The 22,187-nt window shown below is 38.2% G+C and overlaps 2 protein-coding genes across 3 annotated transcripts in view; one reads left to right on the forward strand and one right to left on the reverse strand.

Annotated features, from left to right (window-relative positions):
• Positions 1–10,916, reverse strand: part of jph3b (junctophilin 3b) — a 45,452-nt gene extending 34,536 nt beyond the window's left edge. The window contains exon 1 of the mRNA XM_048158440.1: positions 8,877–10,916. Coding sequence (XP_048014397.1) covers positions 8,877–9,258 — 382 coding nt within the window. The 5' untranslated portion in view covers positions 9,259–10,916. The remainder of the gene's footprint in view (positions 1–8,876) is intronic.
• Positions 10,917–13,936: 3,020 nt separating this feature from the next.
• The window catches only part of zcchc14 (zinc finger, CCHC domain containing 14), a 37,717-nt gene continuing 29,466 nt past the window's right edge, over positions 13,937–22,187 (forward strand). For both annotated transcript variants that reach the window (XR_007180040.1, XM_048158439.1), the window contains exons 1-2: positions 13,937–15,284; positions 21,261–21,387. Coding sequence is in view for 1 of the 2 variants with exons in the window: in XM_048158439.1 (XP_048014396.1) it covers positions 14,643–15,284; positions 21,261–21,387 (769 nt within the window). In the remaining variant the exon portion in view is untranslated. The remainder of the gene's footprint in view (positions 15,285–21,260; positions 21,388–22,187) is intronic.

Here is a 22,187-nt window from a genome sequence, read left to right on the forward strand (position 1 = left end):
TTTACCAGTATCTATCTATCTATCGTTCTATCTATCATTCTATCTATCCTTCTATCTATCCTTCTATCGTTCTGTCTATCATTCTATCTATCGTTCTATCTATCTATCGTTCTATCATTCTATCTATCTATCATTCTATCTATTGTTCTATCTATCAGATAGAACGATAGATTATCTATCTGTTGTTCAGTCTATCCTTTGTTTGTTCTATTGTTGTTCATTCTATCATTTGTTTGTTTGCTTGTTTATTCCTTTGTTTGTTCGTTCTATCATTTGTTTCTTCTATCGTTTGTTTGTTTTTCATTTGTTTGTTCATTCTATTGTTTTTCGTTCTATCTTTTGTTTGTTTGTTCTATCATTCGTTTGTTCTATCGTTCAGTCATTCATTTGTTTGGTCTATCATTCGTTCGTTCTATCCTGTTTACCCATTTGCAGGGGTGGAAAGAGTACTGAAATAATATACTCAAGTAAAAGTACCATTACGCAGTAAAATCTCCAGAGTTAAATCAACTCCGCTCAGAGTACATATGATCCCTCTCTAAATAGTGTTAAAGTAACACTGAAGCAGAGTTAAAGTTAATGAGATAATTAAGCAATTAATAAGGCTGTGACTGAAGTCAGATGTAGTTCTTGTTTTCTCTTTTCTTCAGTGATTCTGCTTGTTAATAGCAGGCGTTCATCACTAATGCACAATCATCACTTAATTGCTTAATTATCTCATTAACTTTAACTCTCCTTTAGTGTTATTTTAACACTATTTAGAGAGGGACCATATGTACTCTGAGCAGAGTTGATTTAACTCTGGAGATTTTGCTGTGTACTTTTCAAAAAAATGTAGTGTGAGTTAAGTTAAAATTACTCGTCCAAAAACCTACTTGATTAAGAGTAAACAAGTATCTTATTTAAAAGTACTCATGAGTAATGACTATCATTCTATCTATCATTCATTTGTCCCTCTGCCCATTTGTTTGTCTGTCCATCCATCCATCTGTCTGTCTATATGTCAAAAAAATGTAAAAATTACTTGTCTAAAAAACTCTTGAGTAAAAGAGTGGCTTATTTAAAAGTACTCATAAGTAGTGAGTATCGTTATTTCTATCATTCATTTGTCTGTCTGTCTGTCTGCCTGCCTGTCTGTCTGTCTATCTATCATTCTATCAATTTGTCCATCTGTCTATCTATATATCGATCGGTCTGTCTCTGTCTGTTTGTGTCTATCTTTCAGAAACCATCAGAAAACTCAGTAAACCCAACACTCTTAAGGCAATTTGTAACTTTTTTTTTTTTTTACATGTTGGCAAATTGGTGGTGAATTTATATGAATTTGTATGATCTCATTCATACTTTTTTTTTACTATTTGCTTACACCTCAGCAAGGGTTAGGTTTACCCTATGGTTTGGGGTATAATTTTATAAGAATAAGGATATACTTGCAGGCAGATAGAATGTATGAAAGAATGAACGCAAGTACTGCAATTGAAGTGAGAACAGGAAACTGACACACTGTCACAGGCCTGTACTGTTGTCATTCTGATGCTGCATTCCTCTGACTGGCCGACAGTTGGCCAACATCTGGCTGATGCTTTCTTCATATTGTCGGGCAGCAGCTGCGTGCTCTGTGATATGTAGATCAAACACAGACCTAAAGTGATGGGATTAGCTTAGAAAGTTCCCACACACACTGACACATAGAAAGAGAGGAGGCATCAGTTCACACCTCCCAAACAATCACAGTGTAGTTCTTTCACACAAACACACACACACATACACAATCTTTCATTCATTGTCTGCTTCACACTTTTGCTCGCTTCAGATTTAACAATAACCACTAAAATAAATCAAGATTTTGAGAGATCTTCATCATACCAACATTATTGTATCTTCTACAAGACACAAATGAAAGAATCTGATTTCTGTTCTCGTTTTTCACAATTATAAATCTCTACAGACTTGTATAGCAAATGACTTTTTTTTTTTTGGATAATCAGTAACTTCATTAGCATCCTTAAAACAAAAGCAAATCTAATAGATAGTGTAATAGATTATAGACGAGAGAGGATTTTTGATTATGATGCATTGGCAGGCCTTCCAGAATAAAGGCTGCCCGACAGTGATGTAAAACTGCTGACGTCCGTAGTGCTCTGATTGATGGGCACAGCGTTAGCACAGACACGAAACTAAGCATCCGACTCGGAGTCTGGCGGTCTGAGGACAAGATCCGCCCACTGGCTGAAATGGTTTTGTACATTACGTCTTCCCGTTTGAGGTATGTGGAGTGGGAACATGTCCTTGATTAGCCTTTGAACTGCTCTGTGTTCCTTGAAGGCCTCAGGCAGAGTCCCAAGCCAAAGTGACTGAAATTAAGATGCAATCTTAACAGGATGCTCAAGAAGAGCAATAGATTTAGTGACACTTTACATCAGATGATATTTATGGACTCTGTAATGTTAATTAAATTAAATACAAAAGTATATTACAGTGTGTTTACAAGCAGCTTCACAAAATAATGAAACATTAAGTAGGCACATGTTGTTCGTATTCAGTTCTTACAGTTAGGCTCATAATTTGCATACTCTTCTTTACACAGATGTTTATATTAAAAGATGAAGTAGCTGAATAAAGGATACTTATATAGACAGAATAATAGCTTACTAATTTAGTCTAATCATCATGTTCAAGAGTTTAAATACGATTGTTTTTTTTTAAATGTGTTGAAACCTCATGCATTGATAACTGCTTTTTTGCATTATATATAATGCGCAAATATGAGTCTCAGCACCATAAAGCCACTGCAACCATTCCAAACTTACAATACCTGGAGGATTTTTACCAAATCTTCACTATTCAGGACAAACCAAAGACTCAATATAGAGAACCAAAGGTATGTAAACTTTGGATAAGATAATTTGTGTAAATTCAGGTATTGTTTTGTCTTGTTGAATAGATGTAAATATCTGTCATACTTCAAGTGGAGGAGAACGACATTTTTTCTAAGTTTGCTAACATTCTTCTTTTAAACTGATCCATAACAAACAAATCGACTATTTGCACTGTAAAAAGTCTACATTTGTTACCTAAATGCAGTTCTTTAGATTTCACACTTTGACGTAGAAAATGTTATTGTCGGTCGAAACGAATTGCTAAAGGGTCCCTTATGTATGTTTTCCCAGTGAGGTCAGGCAGGGGAGTGAAAGTGAGATCTCTTGTGGTACAAACACATGCAATCTACCAGTCCTTTGACGATTCTGCAGGTAGCCATAGGAACTTCTCATTAAAAGAGACGGCTAAAGAGGTGTTATAAGTAAACAGCATGACAGGTAGGCCTAATGAAGAAAATTTGTTAGATAATCGTTGTACTCTTCTCTTGTATTACTATGATATCGTGGGAAAGCTCCTCTCAGGGAGAGAAAGAGAGATAGAGGAAGAACAGTCACGACACCGGCGCGCTGTTGGCGCTCTCCGTGGTTCTGAAGATAAGAGTGGGTGTATAGCCTGCCTGTTTCAGTTGAGTTTTATATCCTCCTGAGATTCAGCTATTCATTTTTGTCCAATGTAGTGGACATAAGTTGTTTGCTAATATCTCTTAGACCATATATATATCACATGTTTGAAGTGTTTCATATATATCATGAAAAGGACATTTTTCTGGGCTTTACTTTCATATTCAATATTATAATGATATGGTATAATTATGTAAAGCTATTTGTAATATAATATAATATGCAAGCACTAAGGTACGAGAGGCTGTTGAACACGGAATAAGACGCAACTGACAAATGCTTTGACTAGCTCGGTCAGTCACGGGAAAACCTTTTAACTGTTAAAAGGACAAGATATTGCAGCGGACATTTAAACAGATTTTTTTATTATGAACGTAGGACTGACCTGAAGGAAAATGCTAAATCTGAATGCAGGTAATAAACTCGCTCAATCGATCTCTTTCAAACAATACTCTTCTACATAATACAGTAAGCTTCAATGAACAATATAAATTGAGAACAAACAGTTTACGGTGCTAAGAGTAGTTGCTAAGGATGTTGTGTAGTGATACACAGAACCGTTGGGTGAAGCGGTCGTGTTATATTGTGAATAAAACAGCTATTGACCAATCAGAATCAAGGAGAGGAACTAACCGTTTTATAAAATATAATATAATATAATATAAAGGTGCAATGTGTAAAATTTGGGAGGATCTATTGACAGAAATGCAATATATTATACATAACTATGTTTTCAGTGGTGTATAAAGACCTTACATAAATGAAACATTATGGTTTTTTTTTTTTTTTTTTTACCTTAAAATGAGCCATTTCTATCTCATACACTGCAGGTCCCCCCTCCATGTCAAGTCGTCGTTTCTACAGCAGCCCTAAACGGACAAACTGCTCTACAGATCGTGCTTAGTCACTATGTTGTTCTTCTTCTAAATCGTTCGTGTTTTTAGAGGCAGCTTACATCGTCACTACGTTGAATATGCACGAAGTAGTAGTTAGTAGTCATTTGGTTTATTATAAGCAGAAACCGTTCTTTGTTAGAAGTAAGAAGAAACCTCATTGCTTGACTGGCTAATGTACTCTCTCAGACGACGACATCTTTGTCTTGTGTCGGCCAGACGGCCACCGTAGCTTCTCCGAAAGGGAAGGTTGAGCTCCGTTGGTTGCAGTTCGCAATCTCACTTCTAGATGCCACTAAAATTTACACATTGCACCTTTAATAAACTGCCCATAAACCATGCTTAGTTAATATAGAAAAGAAATAGGATCATCAAATTTTAAAAGTGAGGTGAAAATTATTCCCATATAATTTGTTTTTGCTGTTTTAAGGCCACACGTTCGATTAAACTGTTTGGTATTTCAACCGTACATCTGGTGTTATCGCACAAATTCATCTGTCACTTGTTAGAAGAAATAATCTAAATGACAAAACCTGCGTTTGTTTCTTTGCTGGGTCTCAGGAGGTTAAGATGTTCAGATATCCAATACAACATGTATTCTTTCCATGAGGTAGACCTCAGATCTCTTGCTTTGTGAGATCTAACAAGTCTGTTTGATCAAACCAAGTGTGAATATGCAATATAGAGAGCGGGCGCTCTCTGAGGACGCAGACGTTAGTATTAATCAGAGGAACATCTAATTGAATCACTGAACAGCTGTGAAAACAGCTATACAAATGAAAATGCAGTAGCAAAAAAAAAAAAAAAAAAAAAAAAACTTGGATCTGTCATTAGCTTGCTTACTTTCTGTATGGGGAGTATATGCAGACAACAGTAGCCTTGTATGAACATGGGACATCCCACATGGGTCACATGGTTATATGGTCCTGTATTGGCTTTCTATGAGTCCTGCAACCCACATGTCAAAACTAATTCGCTTGCGTTTCTGCCGGAGGCCTATGAGATGCATTGTGCAACAGAGTGGGGCACACAGAACGGAAACGGTTAATGCGGAAAGATCAAAGACGCGGAAACATCACAGGACAGATTTAATCATGCGCCTTCCCCCGGGTTGAATTTATAATCGTTTCTTTAACAATGCACGCTGTTCTGTTTTGAGGTTGAATACTTTTTGTTTTTGCCTTTTCATGTGTCGTGATCAGGGACGTGTCTGTCTAAAGAAATGGTGGCGTTGTGGCTCAGTTGGCCTAAATATCTCACATACAATACTAATTAGAATTCATGCCAAGAAAAGGCAGACTCCCGCAAAGCAGGCAGAAAGTCTGTTTGGATCGGCTCTTCCATGAATTATTAATCTCTTGTCTTTTTCACAAAGTCAGCAATTGCACCTCAGAGTAATTGTTGCGTGTGTGCGGTTGCGGGCCAGACTCTCGCAGAGTACACATCTGTCGGCCATGCTGATCTCTAGTGGCCTTAAATCCAGGACAGTGCACTTCTTGGAATGAAACAGGTGTTTGTATCCATAGATGGGCTAAAGAGATGATCTCTTATCCGTAACCTAAACCATCCACTGGGCATTCATCATAGCTTTGGAAATAATAGGTGCTTCACATGGCGACTTTTCCCTGATGCAAACCACACACTTTTATAGCATTGTCAATCTTACATAAACAATGCCATAAAAGTGTTGTTTATTCAGGCAATGTGTTCTGTATATGGGGCAATGGTATTGCAACAACGCTCCACAATACAAAATAAAGCTACACTTAAAACCAAATCTCTCTGTAAGCCTACATAGACTAGCAGGCTGTTATCCGTTTAAGGGGATTTCAGTTTTACTATTTTTTTAAATGTTATGTAGGTGATGTTTTTGAGAAGTGGAATAGTCCCCATTTTAGGATTATGAACGATATAAAATAATGTATTTGAACCACATAACTGATATATATGCTTCCTTTTGTTGTCAAGCCAGCTGTAGGTATTTCGATTCGCATTCGAGCAATGCTGAATGGCACTTTTCAGAGGCCAAATTGATCAGCATTTGAGTTTTAGTCATGCAGGAGTGCTGGGAATTGCTGTATATAAGCCACATAGTGGACATGATGCCACTGTTGGCCTCAAGCAACAGAGTTCCACATTGATGTATGTAAGTACTTTACTCCCTGACTTCTGAATAATCATTAGGGTTACATCAGAAACTGAAATCAGAGCAGCTGTAAAAGCAAAAATCATCCATATCCTGTACAGTGCTATTCTCTGTAGACAAGTAATCCCTAAGGGGCTGACTGAGGGAAAAAACATGACAAGACATGTTATTGGATCAAAGATTAATGCATGTGATGTAACGTTAATAGTTTTGAAATATCATATAAAACTGTATGTTTACATCAAGCCTAGAAATGTCAGTTTATATTTATGGCAAAGATGTGTTTAGAATATTGCATACTATCAGAGTCTCTTCTTTAGCAGTAGAAGCCAATGGAAACTAACTTGCCCTCTTCAAACCTGTCCTCTTTAGTGTGAGGGGGGAATTCAGGTCATAATGTGAACAGATGCTTTCGTGTGTGGCAGCTGTAGTGTACTCAGACAGCACTGAAAGCTGATAATGCTACTGTAACCTCTTTGTGGCCCTATTAACATTGTATTGTTTCTCCCTTCTTTGGCTCATTTTTTTCCTTTCTTCTCAATCTCTGTCTTCTCTGACTGCTTACTGTGGTTGTGATTAAATGGCCCAGATTAGTACCAAAGTAAGTAAACACCATTAGCAAGTCAGCCAGCCAATCAGAGTGGCGAGCACTGAGTCTCCAGTGACACGCTGACCTGCTGCCAGAGTCTGTGTGCGTTTCCACAGCAACTTGGTGTAAAAGACTCACAGGCAACGCTTCCATAATGCAAGGTGATTGAAAGAATGAAACAAAGAGAGAGGGGTTATGCTGCTCTGAAAATAGATAGACTGTTGATATAAGTACATGCCTTGTTCACCATAATTGACAGTTTCTTCAACTTAAAACAGTCAAACGGGTGCTGATTTAACTTCAATATCCTCAGAGAGTGTGAAGATGCATATGTTTCTCCACATCTATTAATTCAGCTACCTTTAGATCTCTGATACAAAAATCAATATATGTGTATATCATAGCCACCTGAGTCTCATACACACTCATACTCTGCCTATTTACTTACTTATCAAATTCGAAAATTCTTTCATTATTTACTCACTCTCATGTCATTCCAAATCTGTTTAACTTTCTTTTCTTTTTTTTCTGTGGAACACAAAAGAAGATTTTTTTTTTTCAGTGATTTTTTTTGTCCAGTTAATGAAAGTCAATATGGTCCCAAAAACATTTGAAACAATCTTCAAAATGTATATTGTTGTGTCTTCTACAGAAGAAAGAAAGTATTACAGGTTTGGAATGAAATGAAGGTGAGTAAATAAAGACATAATCTTAATTTTTGGGTGAACTATCCCTTTAATAGTTGGCATTCCAATGTTACCTTCCTATCATGTATTCATATTGCACCTTTACTAACAAAGACACTAAGGTTGATGAAATAAGAGATTTAATTTACAAAAAAGCATACAAATGAGGGTTCAGCTCGCTTGACTCTGTAAAAGTATCCAATTACTTTCAACAACTGTGGTGATTCTTGAATAATCACTGACAGGATAATTTATTAATTAAAAAAAAGTTTCTATAGGCCGGTTAGAGAGAGGCCATTGTACGAGTGTTATTTCAAATTATGTTACAGTGGTGGTTTTGCTTGTTTCATGTAAATGAGTCTATTGTCTAAATGTTACTTTCATGGCCATTGGTCTTTGTCACTTATCTGGCCTTTATATCATTCTCAACTTTTGTTTTGGCAATCTTTTGTCTTGGCAGCCTGGTTCCAGCTCAAATAGTGTGTTCCGGTGTTTTCTCAAGGGCTTTTGCAAGACTTGTAGGTTGACTGGAATCTCTCATTCTTTCACTTTATCTGTCTCTCTTTCTCTAGATGTCCAATTGGCCTTAATTTGAGCCTCCAATTTGATCTCCTCAGCAGCTTGTGGAGGATGGATGAATTCGCTAGTCTAAATGAGGAGTAGTAGAGGAAGAATAAAAAAATTCTGACTACAAGTAAAAAAGTGTTGAGTGGTGCAAAAATGGAAATTACAAGGTATTCTGGAAATTTCTCTCTGCTGTAACTGTGTTTGTGTTATCCATTAAAGGGACTGTTCACACAAAAATCCCAACATTTACTCACCCTCATGTTGTTCCAAAACTTTCTTCTTTTGAATACGCAAGAAAATTCTTTGAAGAACACTGGGGTCCAAAGTTAGGGTGTTCCACCAAAAAAAAAATCATATGGGTTTGTAATGACAAGAGGGATTCATTTTGGAGTGAACTATCCCTTGTACAGAGATATTGTGGTGTCATTTAGTTGGAAGACTTTTTAAAAAGTTTAACTCAAACTCTTTACCTAAACAGTTTCATTAGACTCTTACCTCCATCAGAGTACGTCTCTGTTCCATATCCATCCTGTAGGCCGTTGTTCCACGTACCCTCGTACTTGCCGCTGTTTCCTGTGCTTTCCCGCACACCGTAGCGTCCCTTAAATCCATGTGTCCATTCACCTTTATAAACCCACTTGCCCTTGTTTTCAACACCAATGCCATGGCGCTTACCTTGCGCCCATGTCCCCTGATAGGTGTTCCCACTGGGCCATGTATAGATGCCCACCACCTCAAAGCCGTGGCTCCAGGAGCCTGCATACTCGCCTTGGCCCTTAGGTCCTGTGCAAATGCCATGGCCATGGGCCTTTCCCTCTTCCCACCCTCCACAGTATGATCCCCCATCATCAAAGTTGAACCTGCCCCCAGTGGACATGCATGAAATAGGTTTTGGCAAATACCCCAAATCTCAAAAAGAAAAGAAAAAGAAGTAAGACCCAAACAAAATCAGACTTGGAAATGGGGCCAGGGTGTTGGTGGAAAACTGGGGAAGGAAAAAACCCGTAAACGCTCCCTTGATTGGCCTTACAAAAACAATGCAAAAAGTTAAAAGAAAGAAAGAGGAGCCCTCCTGGGCAGTAGTCCCCTCCTGTCAAACTAGGCAGGAGCAGCTTGAGCCCTCTCAGACCATCCTCCTCCAGGAGTGGAGCTTTTTATTCACAAGTTGCTTTCCTGCAGTTGCTTCTTAGTGATGAAAGTGGGCCCACGCCAGCCATGCGCCTTGTTCTACCGTTACCAGCGCAGAAACAATTCTCTCGGTTCTGGTGCTCTGGCCCCCTCCTTGTTCCTGCCTCCACAGAGGGCCACTGTGCCAGCACACACCTACCCTCACTCCCGCTCTCCCTCTCTGGGGCTTTGAGCTGTTTCACTTCCCCTCCCAGTTGCTGAGACCACCAGGCTCCACCTAGAAACCTGTGAGCCCTCAGAGTGACGGCCGATAGATGAAGCAAGCAGGTAGCATTTACAAATGCATCCCCTCTGCCAGGAGCTCACTTACTGTTGTACCAAATCCACCCGACATGCTGATGCCACACAGAGAGACAGAGTGCAAAAGAAACAAGAAAAAAAGAGCGATGGATTTTGCAAGCTTCAGTCTCTGTCAGTTAGCAGCAATGCAGTCTCTATTCACACACAATCGCATGCATATATACGCACGCTCTCGCCAGCTCTGGATGAGCGCACAGCTTGATCGTAAACAAACTGATGTGATTAATTCCTTATCTGGGCACTGTTTTGTCGTTGTCTCTGCCTTCCTCTCTGCTCTCTTTTCAGGTCTGTATAAAAATCCTGTGCTCCGGTTTGCTTGCAGGTGGGAAAACCAGATTCATTGTTTCTGATTTACCTTCTTCTGTTCTTCCTTGACTCAATCACATTGTTGGAATGATTTTCATGTGACGCTGATGGTCTTTTTCTCCGTCGTCATCTTATTCCCCCATATGCTTGGATGTCTCTCTCTCTCTCTCTCACACTGGTGTCTCTCAAATCTGCTCATTAGAGGCGGACTGTTCCAACGCAGCCAACTCCCCCTCCCCCTTGCACATGCTCTCTCTCCCTCGCTCTCCCTTCATTTAAAGAGACATGTACTGCGTTAATACTCACCTCTCTCTATCTCTCTCTCTTTCTCTCTCTCTATCCATCCACCTCAGGGAGCAAAGATTGCTTTTCCTAATTGCCCGGCTTAGTCCTCCCCCTACCCTCCCGCTAAATCTCCATTGCTCTGCCCTCATAGAATAATTAGAGCATTTGTCAGTTAATGATATGGCTTGAGATGGTGCATTAAATCTCTTTGTTGCAGGTGAGATAATATGAAATCTGCTCTGTTGACCTTGGCTCTTGATCATCCTGACTATTTTTCACTGGATTTCATGGAATCTGTAAGGCACAAGGGTTTCTTTTACTGTGGAGACTCATATTATTCATAGACAAAGTATGTTATAATTGAAGACATATCACTTAATACAACACAGTTTCAGATTACTGAGAACACCATGCTTTACAGTATGTCTCCTCCTTCCTTCTTAAACAACTTTTCCTTAGAAGTATCCTGTAATGAAAAAAGCCCATGAGGATTCAAGAGGATACATGGAGACATCAAAATACAGAATGTAGACAAGGGACCTGGCGAATACACTTTATCATATTATTAGTTTTAAATTGCAATTGTGTGTAACAGTCTGTTTGTAAAGAGGAGGAGGGATATTTATCCTCTCAATTACAGGGGATCAACTCTGACGGAGCTGGGTAAAAATACTCTGACATGCTGATTTGGCTCAGCAGGTATTGAGAACCAAGTTTCATGCAGTAAACAGGTCACCTACAGTTTGAATCAAGATTCATGTATTTGACTACATGTGTTTGACTGAGCAATGCTAACTCATTGCTTCTGGTGGTTTAGCTTATCAGGCTACTTTAGTAAAAGCCTGCTGTTGGCTTGATTAGCATTAGAGAAAGAGAGGGAGATTTTATGAAGTGGGATCAGCAGGCGGAGTGTGGGAGTGTGTGTATGTGTGTGTAAGATAGAGATTGCAGGGGAAGTGTGTGCATTCTTCTCAGATTGACAGTTTTTGCAAGGTTGTTCTTACAAACTAAAGCCTTTCTTGAAAAACCTACAAAAAAAGAAATAATTTGACAATTAGACATCAAAAGCCAAACAGTATTAACAATATTCCCATGTTAACCATTAAAATAAAATTTTTGACCAAAAAACAAAACAAAACAAAAAACTAGTCATTACCTGTAACTGCATAGGCGTAATCCTGTTCTGATCCACAAATCTTACATTTTGAAAATGTAATTGTGTATAGTGTCTGCTGTACTATGGAGGGTTTGATGCGGACATACTATGGCTGTGGCTGATTGAGGCCTGAGGAGCATTACTATGAGTTTAAGCCCAGAGACACAACATCACTCAGACTTGTTAGCAAAACAGGCCGTGATGACTCACGCACCCCTGCAGCACAACTGAAAACATCAAGGCTGTTATTGAAAATTTGGAGAGTTATTAAATTAGCTTCCCTTACTTGTTTAACCACAGGGCAGAAATAGCAGAAACAGGGACATTTGCTAACTCAGGTTTTTTGGGGGGTTGTATTAGGATGAGCATGTTAAATCAACTCAAATACTTGAGTACATAGGGCCACGAATAGAATGTGAATTGTGAATTGCATCCCATTCACTAGCCAACTCCATAGGAGAGAGAGAAGAAAAAAAAAAGACTCACGAAAGCGTGCGTCTTTGCTTTTCCTGCTGATTACCGTAATTATCTTAATAAATAGTGTGCACCACTATTTTTGTTGCGGCTAGCTTGACCTTCTGTTGTCTGATGAATTGGCCCACAAAGTAGAGAAAATGATACTATGACACTAAATTAAAAATTACACCCTTATTTGATGTTTAGGTATAACTTTGAATTCAGTAAAAATTACATCATTCAGGATCATGACCAATCCTTGTTTTCATGATCGATGATGAATGGCTGTTCCTTGCGTACTCATTCCCATCCTTAATTTGTATCAGGTTCATTTCTACATCTAAACATGGTGTGAACTGTTTTCATTTTTTTTTTTTTTCTTTTTTTTTCTTTTTCTTTTGAGTTGTACTGGATTTATATATTTCCAAAGCTTTCAATTTGAACACCTATCATCTTTGCTTGAACACAAAAAAGCTTTCAAATTTCAGTCACAAAGTGAGAGCCAACTGCTCCCTCTAGTGTTCATTTATAATCAGCAACAGTTTCATTTGCCAGCACTGTACATTTATTAGGTTATACTAAAGTTCAATCTTCTACATTTGTATTTGATTATAACAATTTACCAGTAGGGTCATATTCTGTCAGTGGTTCTAAATTAGATGCCATAAACTAAAAATGAAAAACATTTTTTACAGCATTTATTAATCTGTTAATGTACATTTATAAATATACTATTATCCATTGTTAATTTGTTGTCATATCGTAATGCATACAAATCAACATTAATGTTAATTTATAGAATCTGAAATTTTAAAAACGTAATCAGTGTATGTAGAAATTTAGGAATAACTAAAATCCAATCCTTTTCCTGGAGGCCCCACAACAAATACACATTTTGGGTTTCTCCCTTGATTTAACAACACTCAATTTTGGTCACTCCACTCCACATGCGTGTAAAACTTTTTTCTCTAGAGTAAGAATTATGATGCATATTTTTAGAACATTTTGCATTTTAGTTATTAAATTATTTAAATACATCATCATTTATTTTATCACATCTCACAGAACCATTGGAAATTCACTGAGGGCTCCTAGACGGCCGCAAATGAATTATCTACATAGAACAAATAGAGTATCCAGAGACACGATTATATTGTTTAATTCTCTACCATTATCTGTGTATTAAACCTCATTCAATTTACAGAGTATTGAAAAATGACTAGTTGTGAATGTGATTATAAGCCAGTGTATGAAGCAGTATTGTGTTCCAAAACTGAAACACAAAAATATAACTTAAATAAACAAGGCACCAGGGAAAAGAAAATATTAACCGTTACTATGTTGCTAGGTTGTATACAAAAAAAAAAAAAAAAAAAAAAAAGGACAGAGTGGAAAGTATTTAAGAAAATATAGTATCCATTAGATTGGGTGAGGATATTTATACGACTTTTTGCTTGATGGAGCCCTGGGACAATTGGCGCCATCTTCGGGAAAGTTGACATCATTAAATGACAAAACCAGATATTTCCAATATATGCCTAGTGGCTAGAAAAGGCATACTTCAGAAAAGGGGTTTTCCTGTATTAAGACCACCACAGGAATGAATTATATAGTATTTTATAAATTTAAATAAATATACCTTATGTATAAAATTCAGTTAAGCATTTATGTTAAGTGAATGTACCCTATCTCTTTAAATAATACAATTTTACTGTCCACATCAAATGTGACTGCAGCCGCTTTAGAGATATAAGATAATGGCGTTTTGGCCAATCATGGCGCAGAATGTTATTACTGACAACCTGTTCATCCAATAAAAGTCAGCCGTGGGCGGGGTTTGCGTGAAGTTCGGGATAGTGAACTACACTGTTTTCCTTACTCGACTTCACGACAGGATAATGATAGGCAACGAAAGCGCTGATTAATTCACTCGCGTGAAGTGCAAACAAAAGCAGTGACACGTTTTTATAAAATATAAAAAACGCTTCTTCAGCGTCCGACGAAGGAATATATACGGATATACTGACGTCCATTCGACCAGTTAAACTGTTAAAATTGGGGAGTTTTCCACACAAAATGTTTATTGCCCGACGAGGGTTCCTTTGCGCGTGCACAGCAATGCCGACAATTTCATCTGGACAAATCGGTCTGACGGATTCTATAACATCTGAAAGAAATGTGCTTATTTTATAATGTGTCCTGGAGTCTATTGAATAACTGGCTGACGTGGGGATCACGCAGGGGGGCTGGCCGAAAAAGGAGAGACACGGGCGGGCAGAGGGGCTACGCCGCGGCGCGTCTGGGATTACAGTAAACACTATTTGTTTCTTCAATAACTTGATAGGGTTTGACGAGATAATGCAAAAGCTGGCATATAAAACGCGAAGGAAACCATGTAGCATGTCTTGTTGTTGGGGTTCTGAGACGCTCAGACTGACCGCTGCCTATAAGTTCATGGATGTTTACGTCAGTGAATGATTTGGAAGTTTGTAAAGTTCGTAAAAGCCATCGACCACTGCTGTATGAACTTTGTTTTTAATATCTGACGCATTTTATGAGTGCTGTCTAAGATGGTTGAGAACAGATGCTTTGTTCAGAGAGAGGAGGTTTACCGCTGGTTCTCCGTGTTGAGTTCGGCGCAGAGGGCTGAGTTCTTCTGCGGCCTTTTGGACCTATGCGTTCCCATTGAGCTGCGCTTCCTCGGTTCGTGTTTGGAAGACCTAGCCCGAAAAGACTACCACTCCCTGAGGGATGCCGAAATCAAAGCCAACAACCCGGCTGACCTCGCCAACCTTACCAACATCACGGATGAGGTCGTGAGGAGCAAGCTGCTCGTCTCACTCGCGCTCCTCAGCTCGGACAACCGCGTAGCGGCTGGAGTTTTGTTTCGCACCCTCACTCACATCGACACCATCATTAATAACTACGGACTTCAGCTTAACGATGGCCAGACTGGAGAGCAGTTTTTGCTCCTCTTCACCATGGCTTCGAACCATCCCGCCTTTAGTTTTCATCAAAAGCAGGTGCTGAGGCAAGAGTTGACGCAGATCCAGGAGATCCTACAGGTGACAGTTGCTGAGGCGTCGTCGACGTCACACGGGGGCGGGGCCTGCGCTGCAGCGCTTCCAAACGTGAGCGCGACCCCGACCTTCCCTTCCTACATCACCGCTTCCACCTTCAACTCCTGCCAGGCTGGATGTCCGTGCTGCAAGGTGGGAAGCATGTAATGTAATGAAATTCGCCCTGCATATTTTTTCTCAAATTAATTTTATAGATCTTATGGTGAACCATTCGTCCATGCAAATTATGTTTCATTTTAGTAAAAAAAAAAAAGTTTACTCAATATGTCTCAATTTCATCTCCCAGCGAAAACAACTGAAGCTGATGATGTATGAAGGATTTCTCCAATCATTTAGTCCGCTTAAACCCCACCCCTGCAAGCTCATCTGCCTCCTTTTTTGTGTGCAAAGCCCACGTTTAAAAAGCCAATCAGCAACCGATGCATAGAACCAATACCCGCCTTACATTTTTCTTTTTTGATAATTTGTTACACTCAAATGTACATCACAATACGGAAGAAAATGTATGCCACTACTTCCGTTTCATTGCGACTTCCAAACCTGTGTAACTGACTTTCATCCATATAACACACAAAAGGAGATGTTTTGCCGAATGTCATAAAGTAAATGGGTCACAGTGTTGACTAATTAATTGATTAATGATCTAAATAAATATATATTTTTAATTATTTAAATTTTTAGAAGAAGGCGGAGCTTTAATAGCTTGCACTTTGGTTGCTCAACAACAACAAAGCTGGAGAATCTCACGCAGCCAAAATGACGATTGTCAGTAACGGTGCTCAGCCTAACATTGTTCAAACCGGAGTCGGACACTGATGGAGAGACTCAGGAAGAAGTTATGAATCTGGACGTTTCTGAATGGTTAGTGGATAAATTTATGTAGTTGCTGTGGAGTTGATTCAACTCATCGACTAGCATGTGCCGTCATGTTAATCTTTTGTGCAAATCCAGCATTTAATTGATCGTTTGTGAAGCAGTCCAGAGTAAAATGACGACATGGCAACAACACTCTACTACAACTCTTCCTCTTCTCTAAAGCAGCTCAATATGGCCTCAGCCCCTTTGGTACATGTTCCCGGAGGCAGGGTTTATGTAAATTTTGGGGTTTGTGATGCCACCAACCCAGGAAGAAGCTCGTTGTAGTCCTTAAAAAGAGAATTCTTTAAAAGAAAATATCTCCCTTTGCATTGAACTTTGAGCGTCGTAACTTTGCAGACATTGTTTATGCTCAAACAGCGACATTACACACTAACTAAAGTTAAAAAAGTGAAATAATAATCAACCACCCCTTTAAGGTGGAGTTTGTAAATATATGCTGAATAATGTTAGTGTGGTTAATTTAGCCTATAACTGATTTCTTATAGGGCAGACATTTTTATCCAAAACAGCAGGGACTGTCCCCTTAGAGCAACCTGGGGTTAAGTGTCTCAGTTCAACAATGTTGATGGTTCATAGAACCTCTTTTGGGGTTTGAACCCGCAACCTTTTGCTTACTAGCCTCGATTTTTCAACCAAACTAGGCCAAACACCCCAAGATATACAGGTCAGACCTGATTTATTCAACAGTATCTATGGGGAACACCAAGAGCAACAATAATGAACTGGGGTCATCTGGCAGAGACAAACAATTCAGCCATGAGATCTCACACAGCTCACTACCAAGGAGTGTTTACTGTCTTGAATCTCCTCTCCTGGGGGTTCCAAGTCCAGGAGTGAGTTCAACGAATCAATGTCTTTACAATTACGTAACACTCATACTTACACTTTCTTAAACCCAGCGTGTAATGTAATATCGCAAATGTATAATTATGTTGTAACTCAAAAATGTCAGCTTGGTGAGTCAACAAACAGGCTTTGAAAACAGTGACAGAAGCAGCAAAACCCTTTCATTATAGAATATGATATTACACAGCAGTTCCAGAATAAATAGATGTAAAAATGACATTATATGTGCTGACATGATGCACACATGGTTCTGAAGAATATTGCATAGCAGCTGCTATGGAATATCTGTTTTTCCCTCTTATTAAATCCACACCACAAGACTGTCTGTCTTTATGAGATCTTGTTGTCTTCATGTCTAAATGCCTCCACAGCACCTTCAGTGTGGGACTGAGATACAAACTTTTAAAATACAAACTTTGTGTTTATGTGATATTGGTTTCTGTAATTACTACAGTGAAAACGGTAAAAATGCATGTTGACAAAATGTGATATGAAACACTTCCTGATGTAAATCAAGTCTCTCATTGGTGTATCCCAGTGTTGTCAGATCTAAATGTCTCCACTGGAGTGTTATCTGTGCTGACATGGGCTCATGAGACACACATGCGGCCAAAACCTGTGCTTCAGCGGGTGTAGTGGGAAAGTACCCTGTGAAGGCAGAGAAGGCGGTTCTATTTAGTGATTTGTTGGTTTTGGCTTTCATGAACCGAAGCTCAGCACATTTCTCCACGCTTAAATCAGCCCTCTGTGTAACTCTCCTGTGATTCATCAGGAAGCACAGACTGCACGCTTGTTCAAGAGACCTTTATACTAGCCTAAACAACAACAAAAAAGCATGCTCTTGTCTCGAGCATCTTTTTGTGATACTTTTGATTGTAATCGCCACATTTACTTGAATGATAGCACTGTTTAAAGATGCCATGGAATCCGAATTGGGCTCATTTTAGCACTTTCCACATGTTATGTTTTTAAAGCAATAGAAGCACCAATAGACCTTAGTCAGGGTAGCACCATATATAATGTTTGACAGAAATGAAAACGAGGCTTTGAGGGATAGAAGTACAGTTTGTGCAATGGAATGCACTGAAGTTTAACAACATGCCAGTTGTTCAGCTGACAAAAAAACAAACACTGTCAGTAGACAAAAACTACACAAGAACATTTAGAAAGTTGTGAGTTTTGAAATCTACATGATTTAGGACCTTTATACAGTACATACAATTGTAAAGACTGTTGTTTTCAACAGTTGATGATAATGAGAAGTGTTTATGAAACACCAAATCAGTATGTGACCCTGAAGACATCACAGGAATGAATTAGTTTGAAATATATTAAAATAGAAAACAGTTATATGATATCAGACTATTTAAATTAACCATAGTAAAAACATAACAACAAACATAACAATTGCTGAAATGAACTGTATATTTAAAAAAAAAAAAAAAATTTAAAAAAATATTTGGCTAGAAGACAAGAAGATATTTGGCAAACTTTTGATAGAAGTATATGTAAATAAATGTTTATCTTCATGTTATAAACGTAGTAAATGAACATTTATCTTCATGTTATTTTTACAACCAGCTAAGTCCATGCATTCTTAAATTAAATGCCTATGTTTCCTGATGGATAAAATCAAGTTCCTTCCTACATTTTTTTTTCATTGGCTATTGTATTTCACCCTAAATTACTGTCTTTCAGATTGTGAAATTAAAAGGAGTAGTGAAGGCCATATCACGTTGACTTTAAACTGGCACAAAAACAATATTGTAGGATTTTTACATCAAACACAGCTATTCAAATACAACCCGAAGTCCGGAAATGTTGGGACATTTTTTCAATTTGAATAAAATAAAAACTAAAAGAATTTCAAATCACATGAGCCAATATTTTATTCACAATGGAACATAGATAACATAACAAATGTTTAAAGAGAGAAATTATACACTTTTATCCACTAAATGAGCTCATTCCAAATTTGATGCCTGCTACAGGTCTCAAAAAAGTTGGCACCGGGGCAACAAATGGCTGAAAAGCAAGAAATTTTGAAAAAAAATCATCTGGGAAACATCTAACAACTAATTAAGTTAATTGATATCAGGTCTGTAACATGATTAGCTATAAAAGGGATGTCTTAGAGAGGCAGAGTCTCTCAGAAGTAAAGATGGACAGAGCTGTGAAAGAATGCGTAAAAAGATTGTGGGATACTTTAAAAACAATGTTCCTCAATGTCAAATCGCAAAGGCTTTGCAAATCTCATTATCTACAGTGCAGAACATCATCAAAAGATTCTGAGAAACTGGAGAAGTCTCTGTGCGTAAAGGACAAAGCCGAAGACCTTTATTTGATGCCCGCGGTCTTCAGGCCCTCAGATGACACTGCATCACTCAACGGCATGATTGTGTCGATGACATTACTAAATGGGCCCAGGAATACTTCCAGAAACCACTGTCGGTAAACAATCCGCTGTGCCATCTGCAGATGCCAATTAACGCTATATCATGCAAAAAGGAAGCCATATGTGAACATGGTCCATCATGTCCTGTGGGCCAAGCCTCATTTAAAATGGACTGTTTCAAAGTGGAAAAGTGTTCTATGGTCAGACAAGTCTAAATTTGACATTCTTGTTGGAAATCACGGACGTCGTGTCCTCCGGGCTAAAGAGGAGGGAGACCTTCCAGCGTGTTATCAATGTTCAGTTCAAAAGCCAGTATCTCTGATGGTATGGGGGTGCATACGTGCATACGGTATGGGCAGTTTTGGAAAGAAGAGGAGATGCTACACCATGGTAAACATGCCCCGTCCCAACTTTTTTGAGACCTGTAGCAGGCAACAAATTTGAAATTAGCTCATTTAGTGGATAAAAGTGTAAATAAAATCTCTCCCTTTAAACATTTGTTATGTTATCTATGTTCTATTGTGAATAAAATATCGGCTCATGTGATTTGAAAATCTTTTAGTTTTCATTTTATTCAAATTTAAAAAACGTCACAACATTTTCGGAATTCTGGTTGTAATCCTTAGTAATAATAAAGGCTAATTCACTTTTTGTCTATCGCCTTGCTATGATCAGATTTACTCAGCTGTACTTTTCCAAGGACTACTTTCCTTTGTCTTATGAGCCACACTTCAGCTGAGTCTTTAACTGAAGAGCATGTTTTTCAAAGAGCGGAAGAGAGTAACAGAGATTTGGCAGCGTGGGATGTGGATGTGGCAGCAGTGGACTGTACGGCAGTCCTAATTGGTTTCAGAGCTGCCTTTTACTAGCTGCTGTGCTTAGCATATTTGGTACCGGCCTCCTACTCTGCTTTAGCAAGCTGGAAGATGTAACCTCAGAACAGGAAGGGGGAGGAGCTGAAATATTGAACTATTGACTCTGCCAATCAGAATAGGTTGTGGGCTTGTAATCTGATTATCTAAAAAAGCAAAGCTACAATGGGAAATATTTGCATTTATATGTTTTTTTTTTTTTTTTTTTTGCATTTATGTTTTTTTTTTTTTATTCTTAGATGTTCCGCTCAGAAGTAATGACATAATGGCACATGTGTTTTGAGTTGGCTTGATTAACAGGATGAGTAATTATAGAACAGTCATGTACTACCAGGAAGTCCATGACTCACTTTTTAGTCAGTTGTTTCATTGAAGATGTTTGCCAACGTCAAAGTAACAAAACTGTTTAGCAACATAGAGTAAAAAAAAACGTTTAGAGTAAAGGGTTAGTTCACCCAAAAATGAAAATTCTGTCATTAATTACTCACCCTCATGTCATTCCACAACCGTAAGACCTTTGTTCATCTTCGGAACACAAATTAAGAAATCATGTGACTCTGACAGTATGATACACGCTCCAAACCACTGATTCGAAACAAAAGATTCGTAAAGCTTCGAAGCTTCATGAAGCAGTGTTTTGAAACCACCCATCACTAGATATTGTTGAATAAAGTCGTTATTTAGTTTTTTTTGGTGCACAAAAAGTATTCTCGTCGCTTCATAACATTAAGGTTGAACCAATGTAGTCACATGAATGTTTTAAATATGTCTTTAGTAGCTTTCTGTGCATCTGAAGGTTTTAATTATCTTGTTAGCAATGCAGGCCTCACTGAGCCATCAGATTTTATCAAAAATATCTTAATTTGTGTTCCGAAGATGAACAAAGGTCTTACGGGTGTGGAACGACATGAGGGTGAGTAATAAATGACAGAATTTTCATTTTTGGGTGAACTAACCCTTTAACCAATAGTAAATCCAAATGGAGTGAACAAAAGAAGCAGGCCGTCAAAGTGAATTAAATAAGACCCAACCACCCAAGTGTGATCGCTCTGACAGGACAATACGCCTGTCCATGTTTAGTTCTGACCTATGTTTAACCTTTGACTTCTTTTTCAGACTGTGCAACGGGAGGTCACAGGAGGTCAGACAGATGAAGGCTTAGGTCCTGAGATCGTGCCGCCAAGTCCGTCGCTCTTGTGTCAGGAAATGCCACTCAAAGTCCACGTCCGAAAACCCAGCAAAGGTGAGTTCCACAATTTTAGATGCAATCAGATCCACAAATGCACTCCACAATGTTGTTGGAACAAGAATGCACAGGCTGAAATCTTTTAAACCAAAGTTTCATTCATGTGAGACAGCTGGTGGAAAATATTGTCTCCCCTCCCCGCAGGCCTGTTCCAACAAAGGAGGATAAATTAATCTGAGTGACAGTTAGTTTGCAGAAAGAGATAAGTTTTAGGTGGTAATCCAGGATCTGATATATCTAGCCAGTAGCCGTTTTTTGACCTGAAGTTGTTAGTGTTTTTATTTGACCAGCCAAGAACAACCATGAATGGAACTCTTGTGATGTCCAAATGTAGTAGACAGAAGTTTATTTTTTGTATCCTTTGTGCTATTATATGGAGCCCACATGACATCCAGGAAAAAAATATGTAAATCGTGGCCATGAATTAACAATTCGTTCCCAAAATGTCAGCACATTTTACTAATTCAGTAAATTGAGCGCATTATATAATCATTTGTTCCTTCGTTTTACTAAATTGTGCTCATTTTTATTTGTTTTAGTTTTAGTTTTAGTACAACTTATTTCAGTTAGGCTACATTTCTTCATTTTAATTTAATTTTTTAAAGTTTTTTTTATCTGTTATTTTTATTTTATTTTATTTTATTTATTTTTTTTTATTACCAAAAAGGATTTTTAATGGTTTTAGTTAACAATAACAACACTGGTTTTCAAAGCATATAGGAGTTTTGTCAACTGCATTACATATTATATTTTGCCACTGAATCTGTTAAAAAGGTTAGACAGAATGGTTTGTTCCC

This window comes from Megalobrama amblycephala, linkage group LG15, assembly GCF_018812025.1.
Source record: "Megalobrama amblycephala isolate DHTTF-2021 linkage group LG15, ASM1881202v1, whole genome shotgun sequence".
NCBI classification, from domain to species: Eukaryota; Metazoa; Chordata; class Actinopteri; order Cypriniformes; family Xenocyprididae; genus Megalobrama; species Megalobrama amblycephala.